The sequence below is a fragment of the Ochotona princeps genome, chromosome 19, assembly GCF_030435755.1.
Source record: "Ochotona princeps isolate mOchPri1 chromosome 19, mOchPri1.hap1, whole genome shotgun sequence".
Lineage (NCBI taxonomy): Eukaryota > Metazoa > Chordata > Mammalia > Lagomorpha > Ochotonidae > Ochotona > Ochotona princeps.
The window spans coordinates 24,002,862-24,030,559 of NC_080850.1; the positions used below are offsets into that span (position 1 = coordinate 24,002,862).

The 27,698-nt window shown below is 44.9% G+C and overlaps 1 protein-coding gene across 4 annotated transcripts in view; it reads right to left on the minus strand.

Moving 5' to 3' along the window:
- Positions 1 to 27,698, minus strand: part of ABLIM3 (actin binding LIM protein family member 3) — a 111,893-nt gene that overhangs the window by 37,511 nt on the left and 46,684 nt on the right. For all 4 annotated transcript variants that reach the window (XM_058677278.1, XM_058677277.1, XM_058677276.1 and 1 more), the window contains 5 exons: positions 22,268 to 22,451; positions 20,386 to 20,498; positions 13,860 to 13,986; positions 10,083 to 10,176; positions 3,632 to 3,719 (listed from right to left, as the gene is read on the minus strand). In XM_058677278.1, coding sequence (XP_058533261.1) covers positions 3,632 to 3,719; positions 10,083 to 10,176; positions 13,860 to 13,986; positions 20,386 to 20,498; positions 22,268 to 22,451 — 606 coding nt within the window. The remainder of the gene's footprint in view (positions 1 to 3,631; positions 3,720 to 10,082; positions 10,177 to 13,859; positions 13,987 to 20,385; positions 20,499 to 22,267; positions 22,452 to 27,698) is intronic.

Sequence of the window (27,698 nt, forward strand, 5' to 3'; positions counted from 1 at the left end):
CAGGGTAGGGATGGGGGCAATTAATGAGAGGGTGACAGGCCCTTCCTCATTACCAAGAATATCTCCCACCTCCTGGAGGCATTTCTGCCTCCGGTTTGATGGTGTGTTCTCTCTCACGATCACAAAGCTGTTCATTGCTTAACTCTTTTGGTATCTGTGTGAACAGGAATAGCGAAGCTCTAACCCTTGAGGCTCGAGTGCTGTGAAGACAGCAACTTTGATTTGGTTACTGCTATGTCTCTGATATCTGCTACACAGTAAGTGTTCCATAGGTATCTGTTAAATAAATCAATTGGGAGCTTCCCATACATTGTGAACTCAGGTACCTATATATTATAGGAGGCTCTTACCAGTATATTTTAGAGGAGGCAACAAAGGTTCAGAAAGCTTGGAGACTAACTTAAGGTTGAAGTCTATGTAAGCAACATAGCCTGGTCAACCCAAGGCAGTGTAGGTCAGAGCATTAAATGGGGGCAGATTGGGTTAGGAATTTTGGCAAGAAGATAGACATGTTGATTATCCTGGGGATGCCCAAGTAAGTATGTGAATATGAGGATGATTTCAACACTAGAAGATGTGTTTATGAGAGAGAGTGAAAGGCACACTGCAACACATTTTCAAATGAAGAGAAACACCAGATTCCCCTGGTAGTCAGGGTCCATGAACACATCACATTTGACCACTGGGGGCCCAGGCACCACAGGATTGGTGTTCATGGAAAGGGGCAAGGATCTGAGTAGCAGCCAGGCCTGGGTCCTAGGAGGTGAGATGAACAAAATCCAAGAGGGACAGCCCCAAGGCCAGGTCCTGCTTTGCACATGAATTCTCTGGTTCTCCTGCAAGTCTTTCCCTTTCTCTGGGCCTGCACTTCCAATTTACACAATGAGGACTGTCACTTGTTACGGTGACCCCTGGTACCCTTCTACCTCTAATACCTGTGACAGTACATAAGAATAATGATAGAGACATACCATCTTAGAAATGGTCACCTTGTGCAATCCCATATGGGGATCCCTGTACCAGAATTTCCAAAGATGGCACAGGTTTCTGTTGAGCTCTAGGCCAGGGGTTCTCAACTGAGAACCACCCTGGAGACATTTGGTAACATCTGAGACATTTTTGTTGTCACGACAGGAAGAGGTACTTTATTAGTATCCTGTGGGTGAAGATCACACATGACACTAAATGCAGTGCACAGGACTACAGCCTTTATAGGCTGAGATGGCAGTGCCAAGGTTGAGAAACTCTTCCCCAGGTACAGGGGACTTATTCAATCTTGAGGGAACTCATGCCCATGAGTGTTTATGTCTAGGGCAAGCTGGATAGGAAGACATAGTCCCTGTAACTACCTCTTGGCCTTAGAGCTACTTTTTGGAGAAACCTGGAGCAAGGGCCATCACTGCTCACCAGGGTGACTATTAAAGCATTTGGGGTTGAGTGATTGTAGTGATTCAACCAACAACAACCATCTGTGAAACAGGTTACCCTGAGGCCAAGGTCAGGATTGAGGGGGTCAATGTCAGGAGTATGGGCTCTTGAAAAGGTCAACAACTCTTTCGAGTAGCTTGAAGTACTCCAGGTGCAGACAAGAGTGGGAATTCAGGGATGAGGGATTGTGTTGCCCTGTGGGTGGGCTGGGGGGATGGGGTATTTATGGAGCATGTAGTGACTGAACTGAGCTTAATCTGGTGGTGGTCGTGGAGCACAGGAAGACAAGGAGAAGGGCTGTGAGTTCATATCAGGGACTGGACACTGCCTTGTGATGAGGGTCAGCCCAAGTGGTCCTGCTTGCCCCCAGCTTCACTCTCACCTCTGTCTGCACACAAGCTGCACAGCAGCACATCTGGATCTTACGTATGTGCCATCACCCCACCCACTTTTGTGCCCTCAGGCTGGCACCTCCCATTACTGCCCTTTTTGTCTAGGTGTTACAGACTTTATATTTATTTCCTCCCAAATCCAGATGTTGAAATTCTACTCCCCACCCTTCCATGTGGTAGTATTGCGAGGTGGAGGGGCCTTTTGGAAGGTGACGAGTCAGGAGGGCAGATCCAATGGAATTAGAGTTCTCATTGAGGCCCCAGAGAGCTGGATCCTCTCATCACGTTAGGGTACAGCAAGTCATCTATGAAAATGCAAGTCTTGGGGCCCGGCGGCGTGGCCTAGCGGCTAAAAGTCCTCGCCTTGAAAGCCCCGGGATCCCATATGGGCACCGGTTCTAATCCCGGCAGCTCCACTTCCCATCCAGCTCCCTGTTTGTGGCCTGGGAAAGCAGTCGAGGACGGCCCAAAGCTTTGGGACCCTGCACCGCATGGGAAACCCGGAAGAGGTTCCTGGTTCCCAGCATCGGATTGGCGCGCACTGGCCCGTTGCGGCTCACTTGGGGAGTGAAACATCGGATGGAAGATCTTCCTCTCTGTCTCTCCTCCTCTCTGTATATCCGGCTTTCCATTAATAATAATAAATCTTTAAAAAAAAAAAAAAGAAAATGCAAGTCTTTACCAGAGATCAAATCTGCTGGCACCTTGGCCTTGGGCTTCCCAGCCTCCAGTACTATAGGAAATAAGTATTTGTGGCTTCTAGGCCACCCTGACTTATGTCATGTGCTGTGGCAGCCAAACAGACTCAGACACCAGTCGGTGCCACTGATGGTCTATCTCAGCTCTTCAGCAGGAGCCTTCCCTGAGTCTCTTCCCACCTCATTATGTGCTCATATAATGCATGCTTCTCCCTGTCATAAAACTCACTACTGCTGACATTTATTTGAGTGGTTATTGACTAATACCTGGACCCGTTGCTGGACTGTAGGGTTGTGGTTGTATCCAAATATGACCCTGGCATGAGTGGGTGCTCAGGAAAGATCAGCTGAGTGGACTGAATAAGTGATGGAATGTTAGCTTTGTCAGCTAAGGGTTGAGTATGCTTAAGGCTAGAAAGTTTGGAGTCTTGGTGAGATCTTAAATGCTAGACTCCATGTTTATACCTAAGCTGATATACCTACATGATTGTACCTAAGTAGGGAAGGGCCTGGAAGACCCCTGGGTGTGGGGCTAGAGCCAGAAGAACTGTGATGCCCTGGGTGGTGCACTAGGCAGACAACGGAGCACTTGGAGCCAGGTTAGATAACCGTTGTAAGAATCCTGATACACGAGGCCTGGGTCCTAGGAAGTAGCAGAAGAAAGCAGCTCTGGTTTGCCCTTGGGGGCTATAAGCATCCCCACACCTTTCTGTGCATTCCTGAGTCCCTGGAAGACCTGAGCAGGCATAAAGGATAGGGAGAAAAGTGCTACTGTGGCCACTCTGATTGTGTCTCTCTAGGTTTCCTGACACCTTTGCCCCACACAGCTCAGCCTCCCACCCCAGGCAGAGCCAGGGGAGCCTTCTCAGAGCACTGCCAGGGAAGCAGGCCAGCTGAGCAGCGGGTGGAGGTGCAGAAGGATGGAAGGCAGATTACATGTCACTTCATATTAGCCACACCAGCAACTTTCCCCAACTGACCAGAGAAGGGAGCATTAATTGTAATTTTGAGGACAAGCCAAAAGCAAATGTAACACTGAAACAAAAGGAGATTGTGTCTTCTTTCCAGTTGTATGATGATCAGAATGCCTTACATAGCATCCTATTTGTTTACCTGTGAGGTACATCTCCTCTCCTTCAGTGAACATCTGGTGGCAGCGTACACATCTGGCACAGGTTGGATGGTAGTGCTTCCCTCCTGCCTATGACAAGAAATAGATAGTATGTCAGAGCCAGGACTTTTGTACAATGCATAGGGTTGGGTTTAGACATTAACAGTGTTATTGGCTTCTTCATGGTCCTAAGGTTGTTAGGAGACCACTGGTCTCACCTCCCTACTTCTGGGGAAATGGACTACCAGTACCTAAAATCATTTTAAGTAGCATATGAGTTTAAGATTTAGTAACATTAGATCAGTGAAAAAAGATCTCTCTTTCAAGGCTTAATAAGTTCTTCTGATTTTTATTAGGAGAGAGTATCACTTTAGTGCCAGAGGCCTTTAACATCTGTTGAATACTAACTATCTTTTAAAGAATGATAACAGCTGTGAGGCTTGAAGCCTACACACACACACACACACACACACAGAAAAATAATTAGAGCCATTTGAAGAGACTTCAGAAAGTTTATGAAAAATGGAATTGAAAGATAAGTTTAGTGGCTGGCGTTCTGGCACAATAGGTTGAGTCTGTGATGCCTTTGTCCAACATGGGTGCTGGTTCAAGTTCCGGCTGCTTCACTTCCAATACAGCTCCTTGCTAATGCACCTGGGAAAGCAGTGAAAAATGGCTCCCAAACATGGGTCCCTGCCAGCATTGTGGGAGGCCTGGATTTAGTTCTGGCCCCTGGCAGAAGAAGATCTCTCTCTTTCCTTCTCTGTAACTATGCCTTTCAAATAAATAAATCTTTTTTTTTTTAAAGATTTATTATTATTGGAAAGCCGGATATACAGAGAGGAGGAGAGACAGAGAGGAAGATCTTCCATCCGATGTTTCACTCCCCAAGTGAGCCGCAACGGGCCGGTGTGCGCCAATCCGATGCTGGGAACCAGAAACCTCTTCCGGGTCTCCCACGCGGGTGCAGGGTCCCAAAGCTTTGGGCCGTCCTCGACTGCTTTCCCAGGCCACAAGCAGGGAGCTGGATGGGAAGTGGAGCTGCCGGGATTAGAACCAGTGCCCATATGGGATCCCGGGGCTTTCAAGGCGAGGACTTTTAGCCGCTAGGCCACGCCGCCGGGGCCAATAAATCTTTTTTTAAAAAAGACAAATTTATTTTGGCAAAAGTCATTGACTCCATGATTTTTTTTAAATAAGACACATTTTCCTTTTCCTTGTACTCATTTTTGCATTACTTACAATATGGCAAGTGATACTGTTTTTCCTGTTATGTTGTATAAACTGTTTTAAAACTTAAAGACAAGTTCAAAACATTCAACAAGTGTAATAGGTTCACACAGATGTGGACAAAACTGTGAGTATATATGAAGGACATATTTTTAGGCTCAGTGTATAAATAACAGGACTTAAAAAGCTAGGACCTGGCGAAGAGTTCCTGACCCTTGATTCTTGCCCTTTGGAGCCTCTGTCTTACCTCCAGTTCATCCCGTATGACTCTGGTGAACCCCGGTCCCTGCTCTCCCTTCCCTTCTTCCCACAATGGAAATGCTTTGCAGCTGTGAGGTTTTTTTGTGGGGGATGAAATAGCCTTGGGGCAGCTTGTGACCAAGGTCTCCCATGCAGTGTTGAGGCTGGAACAGGGAGAGTCAGTGCCAGCTCCTGATTCCCTCCACACTGGCGATTCTGACATCAAAATGCTGCTAGTCAAGAGGACTTGACATCTAAGGGCCTTTTGATGGTGGCTCCAGAATTTTTATAAAGAAGAAACTCTGTGTAGAGATTCATCAGAAGGTGCAGTTTTTTGTAAAGGAATATTTTGCATGTCAAGACAAGGTTTCATTTTACTTTAATACACGGTTAATATCTGGGGGAAACTAGTCGACATTAGGGCATTATAAAGTCCCCTCTTTAAGCCATTATTTGATCTAATGCTAATTGATTTTTTCCAGTTCAGAAATTACAATGGTGTAATAAGAAAAGCTATTTCTAAACCTTGTTTTGTTGGGATTCATGTATTGGAATGGGTTTGATTATTCTGGAGATACTCAGTTTATTCTAAAATCTTAGCAAGAATGTAGAAAGGGCTAATTTTTACCAAAGAAAAAAAGTAATTTCTATATTTTTTTCCATTCTTGGTTGTTTATGTGGTTCCCACCAATGAGAAAAGATTCTTGTTGTCATCAAAACAAACTATATTCAGGCTTTAGAACGAATCTGCTATTTTCCCAAGCTGGAGTGTTTCTCTCATACCATGACAAGGATAATCAGTTTAATTAGTAGCCTCTTCCCACTCCATGTCTCTTTAGCTTTTCAATTATAGACCTGCTTTCCAGGATGGAAGCAGAGCCTTGGCAGAACTAAAGTTTAGCATCTTCTTAAATGTCACAGCCAAGACAGAAGTAAGAGAGGGAAGAGAGGCTGTTAGGGCAGCCTGCACCCTACATAAGGAGAAGTCAAATCAGTATGAAAAGATGAACCCACTCTCTGTTAACAAACTGAAGTCAAGAAAATAGTGAATAAACATGGCAAGGGAAAAATGGACCCATTTTGGAGAGGACCAGATGATAAACAGGGCTGGGAAATGCAGCAGAGGGAAAACAGGCCTGGGTTCTCCTTAGTGCCCATCACAGTTAAGGAGGGCACAGGCATGACTCTGCATACTGAACTGTGTCACTGAAGATGGGATTATGGGATGGCTGGGAGGGAAGAGGTGCATGAGAAGAAGAAAATAAACAATTAAGCACCTGTTGCATGTCAGGCAACATGATGGACCCTGCAATGGGCAATTGTTCCTGCCTGGGCAATATCTTTCCCTCTTCCTCCAGAAACAACATCAAACCTTTTCTTGATGGTACACCCATCTCCACATTATTCCCTATGGTTAATTAGCGCTACTCTGAACAATAGGTATATTCCACCTTTATGAGTCAGCTGTTCAGGAATGGGCCTGAAATCATGTAGGAAGAGTGAATCCCAAGATGATCAGCTTGGATCAGCTCACTTTCCGCTGGGAATGCTGGATCAAGTGACACTACAAGTCTGGAGTGACTGGTGTTTATCTCTCCACTGCAAAGAGCCTTCCTGAGAATAAAGCTAACGTAGAAAAGAGTGGGGCCGGGATGGCCAGTGACTCCAGAATGACTTTGTTTAAGCTTTAGATCCAGCTGAGGCTGAAGCCAGACTTACTCCTGAAATCTTTATTATGGGAACAAATAGATTTCCTTTTTGGCCTGAGACAATTGAGTATAGTTTTTATATTTGCAACCAAAAAGTTATGGCATATTCATTAAGAATTAAATGACAGTAATATTTTCTGTTGGTAGATTTAAATAAGACCCAAAGAAAGTAACAGTGAGGAGCTCAAGCTAAAAGTGATATATGGCTTGAATCCAGGGCTGTTTTACTGCAACCATGTTCTTTTTTTTCCCCTGACATCAAGCTGCCTCAGAGACCCTTGGATGTCTGAGGGGTGTATCAGTATGGGATAGAAGAGACTGAAGCCCTAGATCATAGTTTGCTTTCTAACAGAAATACTGTCTAACAATGGACAAGTACCTCTATCTTGGATCCTACTTTTCTCATCTGTAAAATGAAGGGGTTGAACTAGTTAATTGCTAAAAGTCTCTTGTAGCTCAAGAAAAAAATCAATCATACTAAGATGTTAATGGATCCATGTACAAATGCAATCAATGAAAACCCAGTCCCAGCTGTTGAGGGGAGGGTTTAGGGAGAGTGGGGGATGGATAAGAGAAGGGGAACCTACCACATGCTAAACAGTCACATCGAGAAAAGGCAGCCACCTCCACAGAATTACAAAGCAGTTTGGAAATGCTGAAACACATTCTCATCTGCAGCCCTACATGTAACCAGAGTTCCTTTTTGAAAGAAAAAGCCTGCTATTGTGATCTCCCATCTCACTGCTGCATCACCCCAGGACAAACTAGGTGCCTTGCCCCACATCCAACACCTTTTTCTCAGCCCACACAGTCCTTCCTTGCTCTGTGAAGTTTGACTAACACTGATTCACCTCACCATGCTTCCTGAAGCTCTATGCCTTTGCTGCCCACACCATGCTCCTCCCCATCCGGAACAACCCTTCACATCCTCTTCCAGCTACATTTCTTTCTACACCTCCTCAGAGCTGGCTTCGGCTCCCCCTCCCCTCTCTTCCCGCCCTCTCTCCTCAGCCTTGTCTTAGATATCCTGATGACTCTCAATTATCCAAATGTTGGGTTTTTTTTTCTTTTTCTTTTTTTCTGTTTGAGATTGTCTCTTCTAGGCTTGAGCCTTGTGTCTGAGCTGTGATCCACTTTTTCCTGACTGCCTTTATGAAACCTCTCTGAGATTTTGATCCCAACCCATTGCAAATGAGACTTGCTTCTTTTCCACCATGCAGATGAACTTCCTCTTACCCGGGCTCGATACTTTGGTACACATTTTGGCTTTTTTCCTCCATAAATACCCACAGATTGGACCACAGTTGCAAACCTATTGGAATCCTGCTTCCACAATGTCAGAGATGAAGGATTCCCTCTCCATTGCTAGTACATCTCCTTCAACAATTTTTATTTATCAGCTATAATTCAATATAGCTGGAAAAGAGGGAGAGAAACTATATACAGATCTGCTGACTCAATTTACATTTTGCTGTCTTATCATTAAGATGGATTGTGTCTGTTAATAACATTTTTAATCACTTAAATCTTAAGATCAACAAATTAGATGAATGCAAAATTAAATTAACCCTAAATAAATTTGCATATAGCCATGTTGTTCCATTAAAAAAAAAAGGAAAAAATTCGAAGGCTTAGCTGTACTGTTTTCTAGCATCCAGTGTTGCTGATGAGAAATTTGATGCCAATTTAATTCTCATTCCTATGTATCTGACCTGATTTCTCTCTTTGAAATCTATACACACATTCTGTAAATAATGCATTCTGTAAAATCGTCAGTGTTCTAAAGTTTTTAAATTACAATGGAAAACATTTTGATTGTCACATGATAGCTTTACCATTTTAGGGGCACGAACTTTTTGCCTTTTGAGCCCTCTGCCTCATTCACACCAGGGCCTCCTCACTGGCCTCTCCTTCCAGATTCCTCCCTTCAAGGTTAGCCTGCATCCATTAATGGTCCAGTTATTCCAGGTCTCTCTAGCTCAGTCTCTCTATGGCTCTACATTTCCCAGAGAATCACACAAAATCCCTATCCTTGTATTCCAGGAAACCTGGGCCTAACAGCCATTGCTGTGCTCCTGCTGTCAATATCTGCTGAATCTTTGACCAGCTCTATGGGTTTTCTTGGCTAGCGCTGACTCCCTACAGTCAGCTCTCCATGGGGTAGCCAAGACAATCTTTCAAAGACATAACCTTGTCTTGGTAGTCCTTGGATTAAACCCTCTGATGGCTTTCCATTTCATTTAGTAGAGAACCCAAGCTTCTAAACCTCATCTACAGAGCCCAGAAACAATTTGCTCTAAGTGCTATACTCCATTGGCCCCAGAACTCTGTCCCTTGGTCCCTTTTCTCTGTTCCCTGAAGAGTGAAGCTCATCCTTCCTTTTGCTTTCCAAATGCTGGCCTCCTCTTCATCCACAGGACCCTGCTTCAGTGCGTCTCCTCCTATCTTCAGAATCGCTATACTCTGTTATGCTGAGCCCAAATGTAACAGCAGGAGCCTTCTCAATTCAACACTCCAGGTGACCCTGGATAACTGGCCACATGTGGCAGCATTAATGACTCTGATCATAACAGCAGAGCCGGTCTGCTCTTCCCCAGTCACTGTCAGATGGAAACACTGAGCCTTGGATAGGCAGTAGAGACAATATTTGAACCCAGTTGTTCCTACCCTAAAGCTATGTTTTTTTCCTTGGTGCCAACTCTTTCCTGTTTCTGAATAATATGAAACATAAGAAGACAATTTCTAGCCACACAAGTTGTGGGAAGGCAGGAAGGTCAGTTTACGGGGTGTTTGGGTAGCGGCTCAGCCAGGGGGCTGCAGGTTCTCTGTCCTGGCAGAGTGAGCTGTGCATGGGAGGCTAGGGAGAGCTGTTGCCATGGTAACGACCAGCCAAGAAGGATTTAGGGAGCAGGCTGCTAGACAAGCTGGTTCTTAAATCAGCACATTACCAAATACTTAACAAATAAAAAAAGGTTTCCCTCCTCAGGCAGGACTGGGGAGAAAATTGTAATTGACACTCTCCAGCAATCTGTCTGGGTTTAAGCTCAAAGAGGCAACTGATTTTCCTGGCACAGCTGGGAAATAATTTCATCCAGCTTCTCATTTTGGGGATGTACAAGATTATGTGCTCAAGTTCACGTAGCAAGCAAAGCTAGACGAGGTTGAGGTCTTGGGAGAAGCAGTACAACCTGACTTTGTCCTTCCTCTGTGATGACTTTTGCAGTCATAAACCCTCCCTGCTCAGAGACCTCCACCGTTGCTAGCATTCACTCACCTCCAAGACCCTGCCGCTGATGTATCGGTCGCAGGTCTCACACTTAATGCCAAACTGGGAGTGGTAGTCGGACTCGCAGTATGGAACGCCATCCCTGTAAGGGGAAAGTCACACAGGGGAGGAGGTGAGGTCACCCAGCATGGGTCATGTGACTGGACCCACTTCTGCAGCCAGATGAGTCAAGATTAGAAGTGCCTGGGAAGTCATCTAAAGTGCAAATTCACCCAACACTCCTCAGATCTTCTGAATCAGGGAATCCCTGGGACACTGGCCTGGGACTTACATCACAACAGGCCCCTGGGCATGTGAGAACTCTCAGTTGACTAGCCATCTGTGGGTGCTGCCTTGCCAGTCACCTTCTTCTCTTCCGATAATTTCTGCAAGCCCTTTATTCCAAAAGGCTATTGATGAAAGTTATTTTAGTGTTATTTTATTTAGAGTAGGTAATATTTACATATGGCACAACCTTTCTAAGGCTGAAAGGGAAATCTCCACCCTCCTAAGTCCCCTCCCAGTTTCTCTTCCTGGAGATTTAGCAATGTATTCAGATTTTGTGTATCCTAAGGTCTCCTCTTTTAATCACACATTTCACCTGTAGGAAAAGAGTCATCTGTGTGCCCAGATCAGTCGAAAATAGGAAACCTCCCCTATCTACCTCCCCTGAACTCCTTTCTACACAGTACTTACACCAATTTGTTGGGCAGCAAGACCTGTTGCATTGTTTCTTGTACTACTACTGAAAGACATGAACACTTACTGCTCAGCAGGTTGCTTGCCCTTTGATGGCTATTTCATTTACTCACAGCAGCCCTGTGAGGTCAAAACTGTCAGCATTTCCAGTGTGTGGATGAGAAAACCCAAGTAGAAGATAGTGGAGTAATTTTCCCCAGGTCCCACTGGATGATCCGGGGCTGGAATTCAAACCCAGGCAGTTCAGTTTTTCACTCAGGTTGTCAATGGGGCAAAAGGACATGGGTCCAGTGTATTCTAGGGCTTAGCATAGTGCCCAGGCTTGTGGTGAATGCTAATGGCCATGACGGCTGAGAGGTGTTCAGAGGGGACACTAGGGAGTTGCTAGGATGGCCTTACTCTAAGACCTGAGTCCCCAGAGGAGAGGGGTTCATTTCTCCTACTTTTGAACATGAAAGAACTTAGCTTAGGTGCAGAGAGACCCAGAGGAGAGACGTGACATTTTTCCCATTTCCATGCCGCAGAAAGGCTGACATAGCTGGGAGCCCAGCCTGGGCAACATGATAGTCAGCATTTTCCTGAAGGAGAAGCAGCAATGAGCACTGAGGCCTTGGAAGGGGTGGGAGGTGAGACTGGCCTCACAGGCAAGGACTTGTTCAGGAGGCCATGAGACAAACCTACCCCTTCTCTTCCAGTTCTTCCCTCCTAAACTAGGTTCTTACTCTGAGTGTGGGAGGGGAACTCTGCACGGGAGAAAGGTTGTGTGTGTGCGTGTGTGCCAACTAAATTTGAATATTAATGTGTATACAACCTCACAGGATACATGAGTTGGTGAGATATTAGGGAATTTGAACTACACAGTGAGTCTTAGGAACAGGCAGATGGCAAAGTAAATGTTCTCTCACACTTGCTGGGTATAAAGCACAGATACCTGAGCCTTTACACACCCCATGAAGAAGGGAGCCATCCTATGCCAATTTTAATAAATGAAGAAATGCAGATTCAGAGCAGCTGAGGCCCCATTCATGATCCCATTGGCCAGACTTTTATCCTGAGTACCTGATATTGGAGTCAGTGCCCCTTATCTGTGGACACTCTGCTGTAGTCAGGTGAGGGTCCAGGGTCAGATTACAGACACACCAAGCATGGCGGGTCATCTGGGCTGGATCTCCTTGAGAGGCATTCTGAGAAAGCCTCAACTGCCCCTGCTAATTCTGGACTTCTAGACTCAAGGACTCTTGGCTGGCGATGACCTAAGGACATTCCTTACTTAACATACTTGGAAGGCAATGCCAATCTCCTACTATGGCATCCAGAGCTCTCAGTGACTCACCTCAGTGGCTTGGGACCTGGCTTTACCTGTGCATACCCCAGACAGGTGGAGGGGTTCAGCACTTGCTTCCTGCCTGTCCTTGCCCTGGTGAGGCATTCTATACACATGTTCTCCCTTTCATTTGAAAATTTCACCTCCTTTGTGAAGGTCCAGCTGAAGTTCCATCATGTTCCACACAGCTCTCACAGATTCCAGATTCTAATTCTTGCTAGCTGAAAGGACCCTTCTTTTCTGTGACTATGCACAGCCCTGCACTTGTAAAGTTTGACCAACATCCATTTGCCCTGGTGCTAGCAGTAGAATCTTGCTTGGATTTCTATGTGTAAGCCATGGTCTTACTCAGCCATGTAAGCCTGAGTCTCTTGGCCATTGGGCTATAAGGTTCAGATTCTGTTGGCTAGTGAATGGTGAGGAATGGGTCTGTTACCCAAGAGTGTCTACATCAGAGGCAGTTAATGGGACTTTTTTTGGGAGGCCTTTGGAAAAAGGCCTTTCTGCCAAGCTTGTAAAACACATGGAATGAGAGCCTGGAATTGCTGATGATCTTTGGGGAGGACCTGATTGAGCACTAACACAGAGGAAAGAAGAGCTGAAGCATGAGGGGTAGGAGGGAAGAGAGAATGATCCAGAGGAGTGAAAAAAAGGAGAGAAAGAAAAGAATGAGAAGAGAGAGTCCCCTAATACTGATATACTTTCTATGTGTTTAAACCCTTGGATTCACTCATATCTGAAGCAAGTGTTCTTCTGAATTTTCCATTTCTATGAGTGAATAAACTCCCATCCTTGCTTTGAAATGAGCTGGAGTTGATTTTTCTAGTACTTATGATCAAAAAGGTCTTAGAGAATTAAGCTTCTCATGAGATCCCACTCCATGTCTTCTGGTGCCAGAATCCTCATAGAAACCTCGTAACTCCCTTGCTGGGCTGTATATATGTGTGTAGAGAGTGGGACCTGGGAAGGGCTGTGGTTGAGAATGGCTTATCTGTGAGGGGTTATGCTCAGGATTGTTTGTAGGTACTTTTCTACCCACATGCTTTGGTCATTATGGTCCAGCAAAGAGGGGGCCTTATTAAAGGCTTCTGTATGTAGGTCCCTGGGGATAATGCCTCTTCCTTGATAACTTTATGTGTCCATCACACCCTCTCTTCTTAGAAAAATTCCTTCTACCACTAACATTGACCTAAGTCAGGCATTGTGCCAGGGGTAGGAGGCCCAGTGGTGAATTAAAAAAGCTCCCATCCTGGTGCAGACAGTAATCCCCACCATTGGAACAGGGTACTTACTCAGTACTATGTAGGCATGAGTGTCTCTTGGGGGAGTGTGTGGGGTGTAGGTAATTTGAAAACCCACACAAAGCAGTCAGACAGGTCCATACACATAATGAAAGCTCAGTAAGTAGTAGTTAGTATTATTATCATGATACACACAGAATTATAAACAGCAGAGGGAGGGCTGGTGTTGAGGGACAAGCAGAAGGAAATGTGAGTGCAACCAGAAGGGAAGGTGGAAATCATGATCACAGGGAGGGGGAGCAAGCAGTTGAAGAAGAGAGAGGAATGTCTCAGGCAGAGGCAACAGCTTAGGAGGGTCTAAGGGTGGAGAGAGGATGGCACGGGTGGTGTTGTGGCCCTAGTGTGGCACCAATGGAAATGAAAGGATATGCTGTTGGAGTGTCAGGCAGGCCAGATGAGGCAGGGTTCACTGGACCCCAAGGTCCAGAGAGCAGGGGCAGAGAGGAGAGGAAGAAGACCCACTTGCTGATGTACTCCCCGGTGAGGATGACACTGCAGGTCTGGCACTTAAAGCAGCTGACGTGCCACTGCTTGTCCAGGGCCAGCAGCGACTGGCCATGCTTGATCTCTTCCTTGCAGCCGGCACAGTCTGAAAAGACAGGGGACATCAGTGAGTACAACATCTTGGTTTCCTCTGACCTCCCACCATCATTGCAGGCCTCTAATTAGGCACACCTTTGCTCCCTTGAATACTGGCTTGCCTTGCCCACCGCTGCTTCCACCTTGCCTAGCACTGGCAACTACTCAGAGGTTCCACTAGGTAAGAGCAAAGGCTACTGGATTGCTGGCCTCTTGACAGGATGTCAGTGTGGGGGAGAAAGAAAGACCTCATTGCTTGTCATCCTGGCCACTGTTCATCCAGTGCAGACTGGATCATGCACTGTTTCTGGCCCCTTCTCAACATGCTAACATAGCTTATTCTAGTCTCTGAGATCTCTTGCAGCTCTAGCATCTGGTGCTCCTGGAGTTTGCAGACTTTTGACATCATGGATCCCACCCAGAAATCCTGATTTTAAACAAGATCTCTGTGTGATGCTCCTGGGGTTGAGCTGCACCTCCCCCTTACACTACACTGTATACTCAATGGTAATGGCTTCAAGTATTTTGTGGTTAAATTGATTTCCTTTTGTAGGAGGGTGCTGGGCACCCAGTGGGAAGGAATTCCATGCACACTTTCTAAGAGAGTAAAAATGTATGGATCTTGCAGCATGCAAAGGATAGAATCCATAACCCCACTGTTTTTCTTTTTCTTTTTTTTTTATTAAATTTATTCATTAATTACATTGTGTTGTAATTTCATAGGAACTGGGATTCTCCCCACACTTCCCCACACCCTCCCCCCATGGTGGGTTCCTCCACCTTGTTGCGTAACCATAGTTCAAGTTCAACCCCACTCTTTTTCCAATGTGCTTTTAAGTCAAATAGTTGCCACCCCAAGTAACATGGAAGAAAGCATCTGATGAGACTGTCCTAAACCAGAAACATGCCTTCATTCTTTGTCACTGTTACCCTAGATGGTGCTTTGGAACCCACAGAAGCTGGAGTAGACCCTGCATCTGGCTTGTTGCTCAGCGAATGTCTTGAGGGAGCAGGAAGTAGAACCAGCATTCACAGTACCTGGGGCATGCTGGGGGTTCAGGTCTACTTGGGAGGAGGAAAAGGCCATGGACAAATACGACTAGACAAAAGACCTCTCTGCTGGCACCACAAGACAAATCCGTCCTTGGGGGCAGTGAGGAGAAAGGAATTGCATGTGAACTTGGGAGTGCCTGTCTGGAAGCCCTCACATGCAGTTGGGAGCCAGTCCCAGGACGAAGATGATGTGTCTGTGTATGGAGGAAGGGCAGCATGTCCAGCAGGCAAGGGGAAGGGTTTGGCCCTGATGAAGTGTTTTTGAGTGGGAGCTTTCAGTGTCTGAATTGTGGCTGCTGAGCACGGTTCTAATATCCCTTAGTGGAAACTGGGGGGTAGGAAGTCTCCAATTGTAAAGTACTTACATAAGGAGTTTGAGAGATTTATCTGTCTCCCTTCTTTTCTTGGTGATCATTCTACAAGTATCCCTGTGATGCTTCTCCAATTATTGTGCTTCAGAACACAATAGTTTAAAAAGGTGGTCTATGCTCTGTGTAGAGAAACCTGAGGGCTGCTGGCATCTGGAAAAATTTTCTAGAACACATAGACTGAGTTCATATTTCTGTGGGTCTCTCTGAGAGGGGTTAATAATTCCACTAGGACGCAAAGTTCACAGGGCATTTGGTCAAATGTCCCACCCGGTGCAGGAATCTGTAGCATCTTAACAGGTGGCATCCCTTTCCCTACTTAGCCTCTTCTAGGCCTGGGTGGCTCACCCCTGCTTTTGGACAGGTATGACTGTCACAACTGTCTCCTTTCTATGGAGCTGATATCTGACTCTGATAGCTGTTTTTACATGGCCAGTAATAATCTGCCTCCTTTCCCACCTCACAGTTCCTTCCAGTATTTAAAGACAGGTGTCATTTCTTCTCCTTCATTCCTTACATTTCACTTGATATAGCCATCCACTGATCAAAGGCACTAGTAGAGTCAGACTTATTGTTGGCCAACAACACAATTCTCTCCCTCCTCAATGCAATTTATTTGACAGCTGCATGCTTTCACGGCCACATTGCAATGATGAGTCTTCTCCATCTGAAAATCAGTGACACATCTGAGATGCACTTGGCACCTAGAGTTAAATTTTAGGAGCTGTTACTGTATAGTGATTAAAGTCTGGTCTGAGGGGTTTGAATGAATGCTGAGAAGCTGGTCTGGAGGAGGGGTGGGGCAAACCCTGATTCCCTCACATGATCTGGGATCTCTGGCTTCCTCATCTGTCTTCCTCATAACACTGATTTAAAGATGAGCTGAAGTTAGGTCTGTAAGGCTTTATGCTTGTTATTAATATTATTATTATACATTCTTGGGTTCATAGCCCATATTCCACATATTACTCAATCTCTGATCTGAAGCCAAAAAAAAGACTGGCATTATAGCATAACAGGCTGCCTGTATGGGTACTGGTTCTGGTGCTGGCTGCTCTACTCCCCATCCGGCTCCCTGCTAGCACTCATTGGAGACCAACTGAAACTCTTGGTTCTGTTGTGACCACCACCTGGGAAGTGAAATAGTAGATGGAAGATCTCTCTCTATGTAACTCTGCCTTTCAAACGGTCAATGCAAAAACTCTGTCTCTCCCTGTAACTCTGTGTTTCAAATGATGATCCATCCACCCATCAACGTTTGAAGCAAAACAGTATTACTGTTACAGGGAGCTTGGCAAAGTTTCTCATATCCTTGGTTTCCTTTCCATGTCATACTGCTTTCTTCTGTGGTTTTGACTTCATACCTGGCAGAACTTTCCTCTCTCTTTTCTCCCTCCTTTCATTTTGACCACCAAGAAGCCTCCAGCACCCCACCAGGGAGTCACTGGTCTGGTATAAGGAGGAACGTCAGAAACAAACATACTGGTATGAGTTGGTCTCTGCAGAGCAGCTGTCCATTCTTCATGTGTTTCTCCCTACTACAAATTACAGTGTTAATCTGGCACTAAGTATGACACCACCACCTGTTCCCCTCAGACCTTTTCTTTTGCTGGAGAGGCCTCTGAAGAACCCAGACAGCCATTTTTAATTCTTGTGTTTACATTTCTGCTTAGGTCAGCAAAAATGAGTGCATCTTGTGAGTCATACCAGGCTACTGATTTTTTGTTAGACAGCTGATCCAGGAAGATGGGATCCTACCCCATTAGTGAGTCATATCTCTAGCATTGGATGCTAAGGGAACAGGCTCCACAGCCAGACTGCTTGTTTTCACACCCGAGTTCCATTAGTTAGTATCTGTCTTACTCTGGGAGAGTCATTTATGCTCTTTGATTCAGTTATCTCCTCTATAAAACACTCTTATTTCTCCTAGAATTGTTACAATGATAAAATGAGGTTTTCTGTATAGACCATTATTGCAGTGCTTAGTGGTAGGCAATCAATGCTGGCAGAAATGGTGATGGTAGTGGTGGTAATGGCCATGATGGTGATAATGGTGATGCTGAAATTGCTGCTTATTTTTCCTAGTGAGATCTGTGCAGTGCCTGAATGATGGTGGTATAGTGGTGGCAGTGAAGATGGTGATGGTGGTGGTGGTGGTGGAGATGAAGTGACTTTCATAGTGCCATTGGTGCTAGTGACCATGACATGGTGATGGTGATGTGGCTACTGCTGGTGATTCTCCTCAGTGAGATTTGTGATCCTGTTCCTGTGGTAGCAAGATTCCTTTCTCTTGACAGTTCTAGAGCATTTCTCTTAGTCCTCTTGGAGTATACACCAATCCTGTCTTTCCAGAATATCTTTATTTCCCTATAAGGGTTGAAACTTCACACTTCTGTAAAGTTAACAAAGACCAGGGCTGTGTGCTTTCCTTTTCCATGGTGTGTGCATCTCAACATTTCTTGGGCCTGGATCAGGTTCCCTTTATTCTCTGGGAGCACATGGCCTGTAGTCAGGAGGCAACCTTGCATCTATAGCAGGAACAGTGACTGCTCTAGGAGAAGATCCACCTATGAAACATGCGCAGGTCCATGGATTAGTGTATTTGCTCTGTGAGTAACTGGATCCTCCACCATCCGGACATTGTCCCTGGATCTGCCCATGTGCTCAGGTCTGCTTGGTGTTTCACCTCTGCCACTTGCCCTCATCCTTATCTATCTCCTGATCTGAAAAACTATGAAGGAGACATTTGGGGGCTGCCTTGTCTTTTAAAAAAAATACGTATTTGAGGGCCCAGTGCTGTGGCCTAGCGGCTAACATCCTCTCCTTGAACGTGCCTGGATCCCATATGGGCGCAGGTTCTAATCCCAGCACCCCTGTTCCCCATCCAGCTCCCTGCTTGTGTCTTGGGAAAGCAGTTGAGGATGGTCCAAAGACTTGGGACCCTGCACCCATGCGGGAGACCCAGAAGAAGATCTGGGCTCCTAGCTTTAGATCAGCACAGCTCCAGCCATTGTGGTCACTTAGAGAGTGAATCATCGGACAGAAGATATTTCTCTCTGTCTCTCCTGCTCTCTGTATATATCTGACTTTCCAATAAAAATAAATAAATCTTTAAAAATGTATTTATTTGAGAGGCAGAGAGAATGGTGAAAGGGAGAAGTGAGAGACAGAGAAGAGGGAGAGAGACTCCCATTCATTGCCTCACTCCCCAAATGCTTGCAGTGGCTGGAACTAGGCCAAGCCAGAACCAGGAACTCTCAGGACTCCCCTGTGGGTGGCAAGAATTGGATTGCTTGAACTGTTATTGTTGCCTCCCAGGTACTGCATTAGCAGGGAACTGGGACTGGGAGTGGAACTGGGACTTGAATCAAGATACTAGGAGCCTCTCTTTGGGAGCCTGCTCACATCCCAGACTTCCGTAGTCAGCTGAGGAAATCTTCCATCTGCTAGAGACCTTAGCTAACACAGTAACACGCAACACACCCTGAGAGAACCAACAACAGATTTGAGAGTCTGTGGCTGAGTTCCTTTCTATATTAAAACTCCCCACCACTACCATCCTTCCCACTATATTTATATAGTATTTTACAAACTGTCAGCGTATGCTAGCTTTATTCTCATATACCAATAAATCTGCTTTCCACAGAACTCCCATAAGGGTGATGTGGAATTCCATCGATCTTTCATGGATGGATAAACTGAGTCTCAGGTTCCATTACTGCTGTGCATCAGGAAGGTTGGAGGCCTCCTTACTCAAGTTGGCCTCTCTCTGTGCTTCCCCATATGCTCTCCCACTGGTTTCTGGACCCTGCAGTGAGCCACGGTCCTACCTCCCAGCATCCCAGCATTGTTGTCCTTCTGGATGATACCTTCAAGGAGTTATGAAGGACAGCAGTTTGTACACTCAGCCACCTGGAGCTGGGAACTAGCAGAGTGGTAAACCACTCTTGAACATCATCAAGGCTGCAGGGGAAGGGCTCTGTGCCTTCCAGGGATAGATTCCATTTGTCTCTGGATGAAAGCAAGGGCAGGTAAGAGAGCTTTTCCTGTCTTCCTTTTGACTCTCCACCACTGGGTGAACTCAATGGAGCCCCTGGGAGCCAAGGCCTGCTGATGCGAGTCTTCTGTGCACATCCTCCTGAGTCAGAGGCAGCTCTAGCCTGCTGACTGCACTGGTGCCTCGGCTGGCAGCCCCACGCCCACAGAGCTCTACAGCCCAGAAAGCTAATGGATTTTCATTGATTCTCTCTAGGAGGCCAGTAAGAGTGTCATGTAACATGAAAGAGCACTGGAGCTGAGCCTGACTTACAGAGATCCAGGGGGCCAGTGGGTGCACGCAGTCAGCAGCCTGACAGGAGCATCTGGGAACAGTGATTGAGATCTTATTTCAGGCCCCAGGAATGGAATGGACACCCCATAGCTGGCAGGCACTTCGCTCCTGAAGCTCTCAGTCTTAGGAATAGTGAATGAGTCACCCCAGAAGTTTATGAAGAATAATGGTTCCTAGGTTCCAGCCTTAGCTGTTCAAGATGAGCTCAGAAATGTGCATTTTCATCAGTCACACAAGTGAGGGTGAGGCAGCTGGTCCACAGAAGTACCAGCACAGCCCTATGATTTATGGCCAGGACACACATACTAGTCCCTTTGTAAGATGTCTGCAAATTCTAGTGGGGTATGTAAAAATTGAGAATCATGGGTGAAAAAACATTTGATGGACCCTGCTGGGATGCTCTGGGATGCAAGGCTAAGAACTGAGCTTGCCCCAGAAGAGACTCACCTATGTGACTGAGATGTGGCCCAGTCATCACTGCATTGGGAATGTTGTCTTCCCTGGGTTCTGTTTGTTAAGCTGACTGCTGGGGCCGTATGTCAACTGGGTTATGTTTTAAGAGGCCCTGGTGTGGCCCTCTCCCACTTCCCTCCAGGCCTGACAAGACCAGGGAAGGGCAGTGCCCTTGGACAAGAGATGCCTTGTGGGAAAGACTCACGGCTTGGTCCACGGATCTTGATGGGCTTACTGCTGGTCATGGACTGGGAACACGTCTGGCACACACATTCTTTCCCACTGAAGGTCACCTTGTCTCCAATGGGGAAAGGTTTCCTGCAAGGAAGACAGGGTACATAGTCAGCACCTCCTTTTCCTAAAGTCCCTTTGCTATTGGTGACCTGACAGTATATGAGCACTTTGGTAATGCATACAGCTGTCTTCCCAGAGCACTAGGCAAAGCCAAGTGCTGTTTACAGTGGCAGGCAGGTGAACCCACTCAGTGAGGGGCCAGGAGGCCAGGACTGAAGGCCTTGCTGGGCTGTTTACCTGATTTCAATACTGGGCAGATCATGATGTTTATGTAAGTTTACATGTCTCCTTTGTAAGAGGAGAAGGTTCTAACTCCTTATGGAGCTGTTTCCTTTTCCTGCAAGGGCCTTTCCCACCTCAATTTAACATATTCCCAGGTGTTAAAAACTTACTCAACTACCAATTTGCCCAAAGTTTTTCCTTTTACTATTAAGTCATTTCTCAAAATCCTACTTCCCATCAAGAAGTTTCTACACAAATAAAGAATTCTTTCTCTTCTCCTCAGTGTTTATTCTATTTCTACAGCCCAGGGGTCTCAAGCTCGTGTAGACCCTGCCCTTCTCCCTTCTAAATTATAAACTGAATTTAGAGTGTCTAGGATGCTCAATGCCAACCACTGTTTAGTTGCTCTAGTTCTAGTTAGGATGCTTGTTACATTAACTCTGAGCATAAACCCCAGTGCCTCCACTGCCCCTTAGCAAGGTGGGAAATGAGTGAAGCAAGAGTCGGGCGAGCTAAGTTGTCATCACTATCCTGTGGTCAAAAGGCATGGAGCTGACTCCTTGTGGAGTCAGTTCGTCACCTTGGGGCTTGATGCAAAGCTCACCTGGTAGGATGCAGATCCTCTTTGCTAACCTTCCATGCATCTCGGTGCCAATAACCAGGGCACAGGTATTATGAGATACATGAATGAACTTGGGATGGGCATATTTTCTCACACATCCTTTATGAGTCTCAGTCTTGTTGGTTAGTTACTCTAACCAGTACCTAGTGGCTGCTTTATGAGGAAAATAATCAACCTGTAAATTTCATTCCCAATTATAAAATGTACCTATAATCTTGCTTTCCTTATGATGTAACTTGAGCTGTCTATTAAATTTTAATGTATTTGTGGGCAGGACTGAGGTTTTCTTCATTTTTTTTCATCTCCTTAATGTGGTATTTGGCATACAGCAGGCTCTTAAAGTACATTTGCTAAATTAACAAGCAATTGAGATGCTGGGAGTGGGGAAGGGAGTAGGGATGAGCTCTTCATCACTGGAGATGTCCTGAGGAGGGTGAGATGATTATTGTGATAGTGGCAACATCACCTCAATGGTCTTTAGGAAAGCACGAAAGAGATTAGAATTGTTTTGAATCCCATTTTGCTTATGAAGGAAGAGGCTCTAGAGATGGCATCACCCTTGCCAGCATGAGGTGGTACTGGGATGATGGAGAAAGACTGCAAACAGACATCCTTGTTCTACCTGTGAAAGAGGTATGGGACTGTGAGCCATACCTGTCTATTTCAAATGAGGTTTCTAGAGACCAGAGTTTGCAGAGGTTCCTTTAGGGACCCTGAGTATTGTGGCTCAGATCCTCACCCTGACTCCATTACAGGGCAGGGAGTGTTTTATGTGAGATCTCCCTAGACAAAAATGATTCAGTTGCTAATAGGTTTGAGAATACTGGTCTGCCAGATCCTTCCACCCTTGAGATGCTAGAAGCGTAAGTCCTGTAAGCCCCACAACTACAGGAAAGACCATGTCTCCTTCCCATGAAGAAGCTCTGGTCCATGCTGGCCACCTGCTTACCTGCACAGGCTGCACACAAAGCACTTGGGGTGGTAGGTGCGGCCCAAGGCAGAGATGACCTCTCCTGTGATGAAGTCCCGGCAGCTATCACAGCGGGTACCATAGAGTTGCTGGTAGTCCTGTGTGCAGATGTACTCCTGGTTCTTGAAGAAGAAGCCTGACTGGGCCAGGCCACAGCCACACACTAGGGAACAAAGAAGGAAACAAGGGCAGGATGAGTTCAGGGAGGACCTGCAACAAGATTCTTCTTGGTAAACAAAAACAAAAACAAACAAAAGCTTGTTCTTTAGGGAAAGGCTGATATCTGGTTTGTCATCATGGCTGAGATAGTGTCACTTTAGACCTTTTAATTCCTGTAAGTGTGGCCTATAGATCACTTGGCATCCATATCAGATGCAAGCCTCTTAACATGCAGACGCTTGGGCCTCAGTCAAACAAATTGATAGAAATTATATATGCTACTATAGTTTTAAGGATTTTTAGGCTATTTTAAAATGTGTTTTATATGAGTGACTTTAAATGTCTTTTCATTTGAGTGTTGTTTATAGCCCTTATGTATTCTTGTTGAGCGCTAAGTATTTGTTGAACACTGTATTCTGTAGAACCATTAAACCTTTAGCTGTGGTGCAAATTAACAATACTATCTCAAGAAGTAACAAATATTAAGCTGAAAATAAAAGAATGATCAATAATGTAAGTGGGCAAACAGACAAGATAATTTCTAAGCCTGTATGTCTGAGGAAGTAGACTAGAACCAGGTGATGTCACCCTGGTAAACATTGCCTAATCTTTAATAGGAAAGTTGTCTGGTAAAAAGTACACTGGTTAAAAATATGAAGGACTTCCAGGTGAATACCAGAGATATTTCCCAAGTGTTTGTTCACCTCTGTAGGCCAGAGACAGGCTTAAAGAAACAGGCTGAATGAGATGGAAGTGGCAGTGGCACCAGAGGTTCCAGCAGCACGCTGCAAGATGGGTTCCAGTCTTGTGACTGCCACGAAGTCTCTTGGTCTCAGTGAATTTGCTTTCTCTTCCCAGGGGCCTCTGTTCACTTACACGCAGAAAAAGGCTATTTTTGGTATTGACATCGCATGAGCCCAGGAGAAGAACTTCCTTCAGGGCTTACCCTGTGTTTCAATATTTTAAAACCAGTGTGATGTCTTGTCTTGGACCCTGGAGCCACCACTATAGAGAGACAGGGTGTAGGGTGGAGATGCTAGGGCTCATCTTTCACCAGCAACATGAAAATTCATCACATCAAACAATGCCTAGTTCTCAGAGTAGGCAAAACCAGAGTACAGGCTGTTCTCAAGTGTGCAGGTGGTGGATCAATTGACTTCATGGCTGTGGAATTAATTAGGTCATGGCCTACGACCTCACTGGAAACAGCTTCTGTTTTTTCCCTTCGTTTTTCTCTTTTGTTTGCCTTGCCAGCTCCACCCCTAGAGCCATGTCTCCCAATGGAGAAAAGCCAGGAGGCCATAAGAAAACCTGGAACAATCAGTTCCTGCATTTCCTCCAAGGAACTGAAGGAGGAAGCTTTGGTGGAAAGGATGTAAAGGTTGATAAGAATCTCATGGATTCCTGGAAATACAGTGGGGAATATAGGTGTGGAAGGCAAGTTGGGCCAACAAAACACATCAGGGTTGGAGATGGAGCAAGGCCAGATATCCAACTAACAGGAAAGGTTGTGGAGAGGGCTTGTTGTATGGAATTGCTGTGGAACTAATACACCCCAGATAGCCATTATCCTGTAAATCAAAAAAATAAGGGCTACTAATTAATTTTAAAAGGCAGATCATATGTGGGGCTGGCAAAGTGGCATAGCTGACTAATCCTCCATCCACTTGGGCCAGCATATCCTAGACACCAGTTCATGTCCGGCTGCTCCATTTATGCTCTAGCTGTTTGCTTATGACCTGGGAAAGCAGCAGGCACCTGTACACCTGACCTGGGCACCTGTACCCATGTGGGAGACCAGGAAGAAGTTCCTGGCTCTCAGATCAGATCAGCTCTGGCTGTTGTGAGTGTTCACCAGAATATGGAAGACTTCCCTCTTTTTGTTTCTACTTCTCTCTCTCTGTAAAATCTGCCTTTCTTAAAAAAAATTAAAAAAATTTTTTAAAGCAGATCAAATGATTTGACAGTGGGGCAAAATAGCTGGAAAATGCTCTTCATTCAGAAACCTTGTTGTAAATGTAATGTCTAGTAGAAGCCTGTGTGTCAATGCAAAATATACTTTCTTGGGTTACTAGACCTTTGTCCATAGTTCTGTTTTACCACTCAGGTGCTGCAGGACTTTGAACAAGTTACCATGCCTCTCCAGAGCACTTTGTAAGCCAAGGTGGCCAGGTAGTAACTGAGGACATGTTCCACATCTGAGTGTCCAGGATTCTGTAATATCATTCTAATAGTTTCAAACTTTTCAAAGGAGATTGGATTTTATGAAATCTCCCATCCAAGCACTAACCAGGCCTGACCCTGCTTGGCTTTCGAGATCAGACGAGATCGGGCACGTTCAGGGTGGTATGGCCATAGACAGATTTTATGAAAACCAAATAGTTAAGTTTTATCACCAAGTATAATCTAATTCATTGTTGAAAACATTTCCCATGTGAAATAAATACATTGTATACAGAGGAAATGTATAACATTCATCAGTACAGTTTAAATAATGATAAGATGCACTCTCACTTTCTTAGCAACACCAGGGAAACCTGTTTGCCTCCCCGTAGGAGTACCTCATCTCTGCTCTTTGTAATTATGTGTCTCTCTCCTTTTGCCTTCATGAAAATAGTTTTACCACCTATGGGATATCCATAAGACTATATTGTCTATTTTGGCTGTCTGGAACTTCATAATGATGGAGGTGCTCTGCATTTCTTTTTATACTTGTTTTATTCTCTCTTTTAATGATTTTGAGATTCATCTGTGTTTTGAGATTCATCCATGTCAGCAAATCCAAGTGTAGTTCACTCATTTTTAGTGCTGCTATATTCCATTGTCTTAATTCATCACAATTGATTTCTTTTACTATTGAAGGGTGTTACAGTTGCTAACAATTCTTTGCCTTCATAAAAATGTTGCTATGAGCACTCTAGCAACGCCCAGTGATCTGTATCACAGGTGGTGGTGACATTTGACTTCCATAGTATCTTACTGTGACTTTTAAACTTCATTTCTCTCATAACTAAAGAAAACAGGATCTTTTCAAATATGAATGGCTGTTTGTATTTTCTCTATTGTGAAATGCTTGTGGATGCCCTTTTCTCCCCTTTTCTTTTTAGTTCTTCAATTGTTTTGGGAATCAATCTCTTTTTAAAAATTATTTGCTATTTCAAATATTGTCTGAAATTTGGGCATTTCACTTTCCATGTGGTGTTTTTTTTTAAACTGCAGTTCTCAGTTTTTATGTTGAATTTATTGTTTTTTCCTTCCTGATTTGTTTTTTTTTGTGTGTGTGTTGTTTATACTACTTACTGTGCTGCTTGAGAAAATCCTTCCTGATTTGTACTTCCCTTGCAATGTTTAAGGAATTCTTCCCTATGTGAAATCCTAAAAAAGTCATCACTTCCATTATCTTCTAAAAATTGTATTGTGCTGCCTTATCACATCTAGGCTGTTAATCCACCCAGAGTTGATATCAGCGAATGGTCTGATTTTCTTCTGCATGAACAATCATATCAGTGCCATTTATCAGGCAGCCTCATGTTTCTCAATTGATCAATTGGTGAGTGAAAAACATGTGTCCATATATGTGTAGATTTATTTTCTGGTTGTATACCGAATTCCTTTGATATACTTATTTGTCTTTAATCCAAGACACATTCTTTTAATAGTTTATATAATAATGGTATCTGGTAGGAAAGATTCCCTGCTTTGTTGCTGCTTTTTTTTTTTTTTAAGATTTATTCATTTTATTACAGCCAGATATACACAGAGGAGGAGAGACAGAGAGGAAGATCTTTCGTCCGATGTTTCACTCCCCAAGTGAGCCGCAACAGGCCGATGGGTGCCGATCTGAAGCTGGGAACCTGGAACCTCTTCCGGGTCTCCCACGCGGGTGCAGTGTCCCAAGGCTTTGGGCCGTCCTCAACTGCTTTCCCAGGCCACAAGCAGGGAGCTGGATAGGAAGTGGAGCTGCCGGGATTAGAACCGGCGCCCATATGGGATCCCGGGGCGTTCAAGGCGAGGACTTTAGCCGCTAGGCCACGCCGCCGGGCCCTGTTGCTGCTCTTTAGAGATACTCTGATTACTTCTGATTCTTTGCCATAAGTACAATTTTCATAGATTTCTTGATTTCTATAGAAACTGAAATATATTAAAATTTCTTTGAATCTGCAGTTCAACTAGGGAAGAACTGTCTTTTCTGAGTATTTCTGTATTTGTATCAAAGAACCTCATATATAGTAGGGCTGTCACAGTGACATAGTAGACTAAGCCTCTGCCCACAGCTTCATTGTCCCTTATGGGCTATGATTTCAGTCCCAGCTGCTTTACTTCTGATCCAGCTTCCTGCTTATGTATGGCCTGGGAAAGCAGTGGAGAATGGCTCAATTCCTTGAACTTCGGCATCCACAGGGGAGATGTGAAAGAAGCTCCTGGCTTTTGGCTTGGAGTTAGGTCTGGCCATTGTGGCCATCTGGGGAATGGACCAGCAGACGGAAGATCTCTCCCTCTCTGTCTCTCTTGCTCTCTTTGTAAATCTGTCATTCACATAAAAATAGAATAAATCTTTTTTCATTTTTGATTAAATTTTATTTCTTTTTATTATTATCATTTCATGATACAGTTCCATAGGCCATGGAATTTCCCTTATCCCCTCCCCAATTCCCTCCCCCAAGCCACTGAGGTCCCCTATATCATTACTATAGTATAATTCTTCATACACAATCATATGTCCATCATTGTGGGCATGGACAATGACAGAGTCCAGCATCCTATTGTCAAAATATATTTAACAGTTTCATTGGGAGTCCATCTTTGGAAGTAGAGATGCATACTGCATTATATCCTCACATCTGGATATGATAGAATTCATTACACAGTTACTATACATCCCATTAAATGAAAAGCCACAAAACAAAATCAACAACTTGATAGTATTGTTAATTTATTTTTTTCTTCCTGTTGGCCATTAGGTCTGATGGCCACACGAACCTATTTTGACCAGTATGATGCCATAATTGGTATTATTTTCCTGTGGGACCAGTGCAATGCACTGAGCTCAGTGAGTTCTCGCTGAGCTCAGTGCGTGTGCAGTTCCCTGTTGTCCTGCAGTCTTAAATTCTTTGCACACTGTATAAAATGGCACCTGATGTGCCACTACTAGAGTTCTTGATCTGCTGCCTGTCATGTCTGAGGGATATCCAGACCTATCTTGGGTGGAACCTATAGGATGCCATGTTGTTGCAGTTCACTGAGCCAGAAA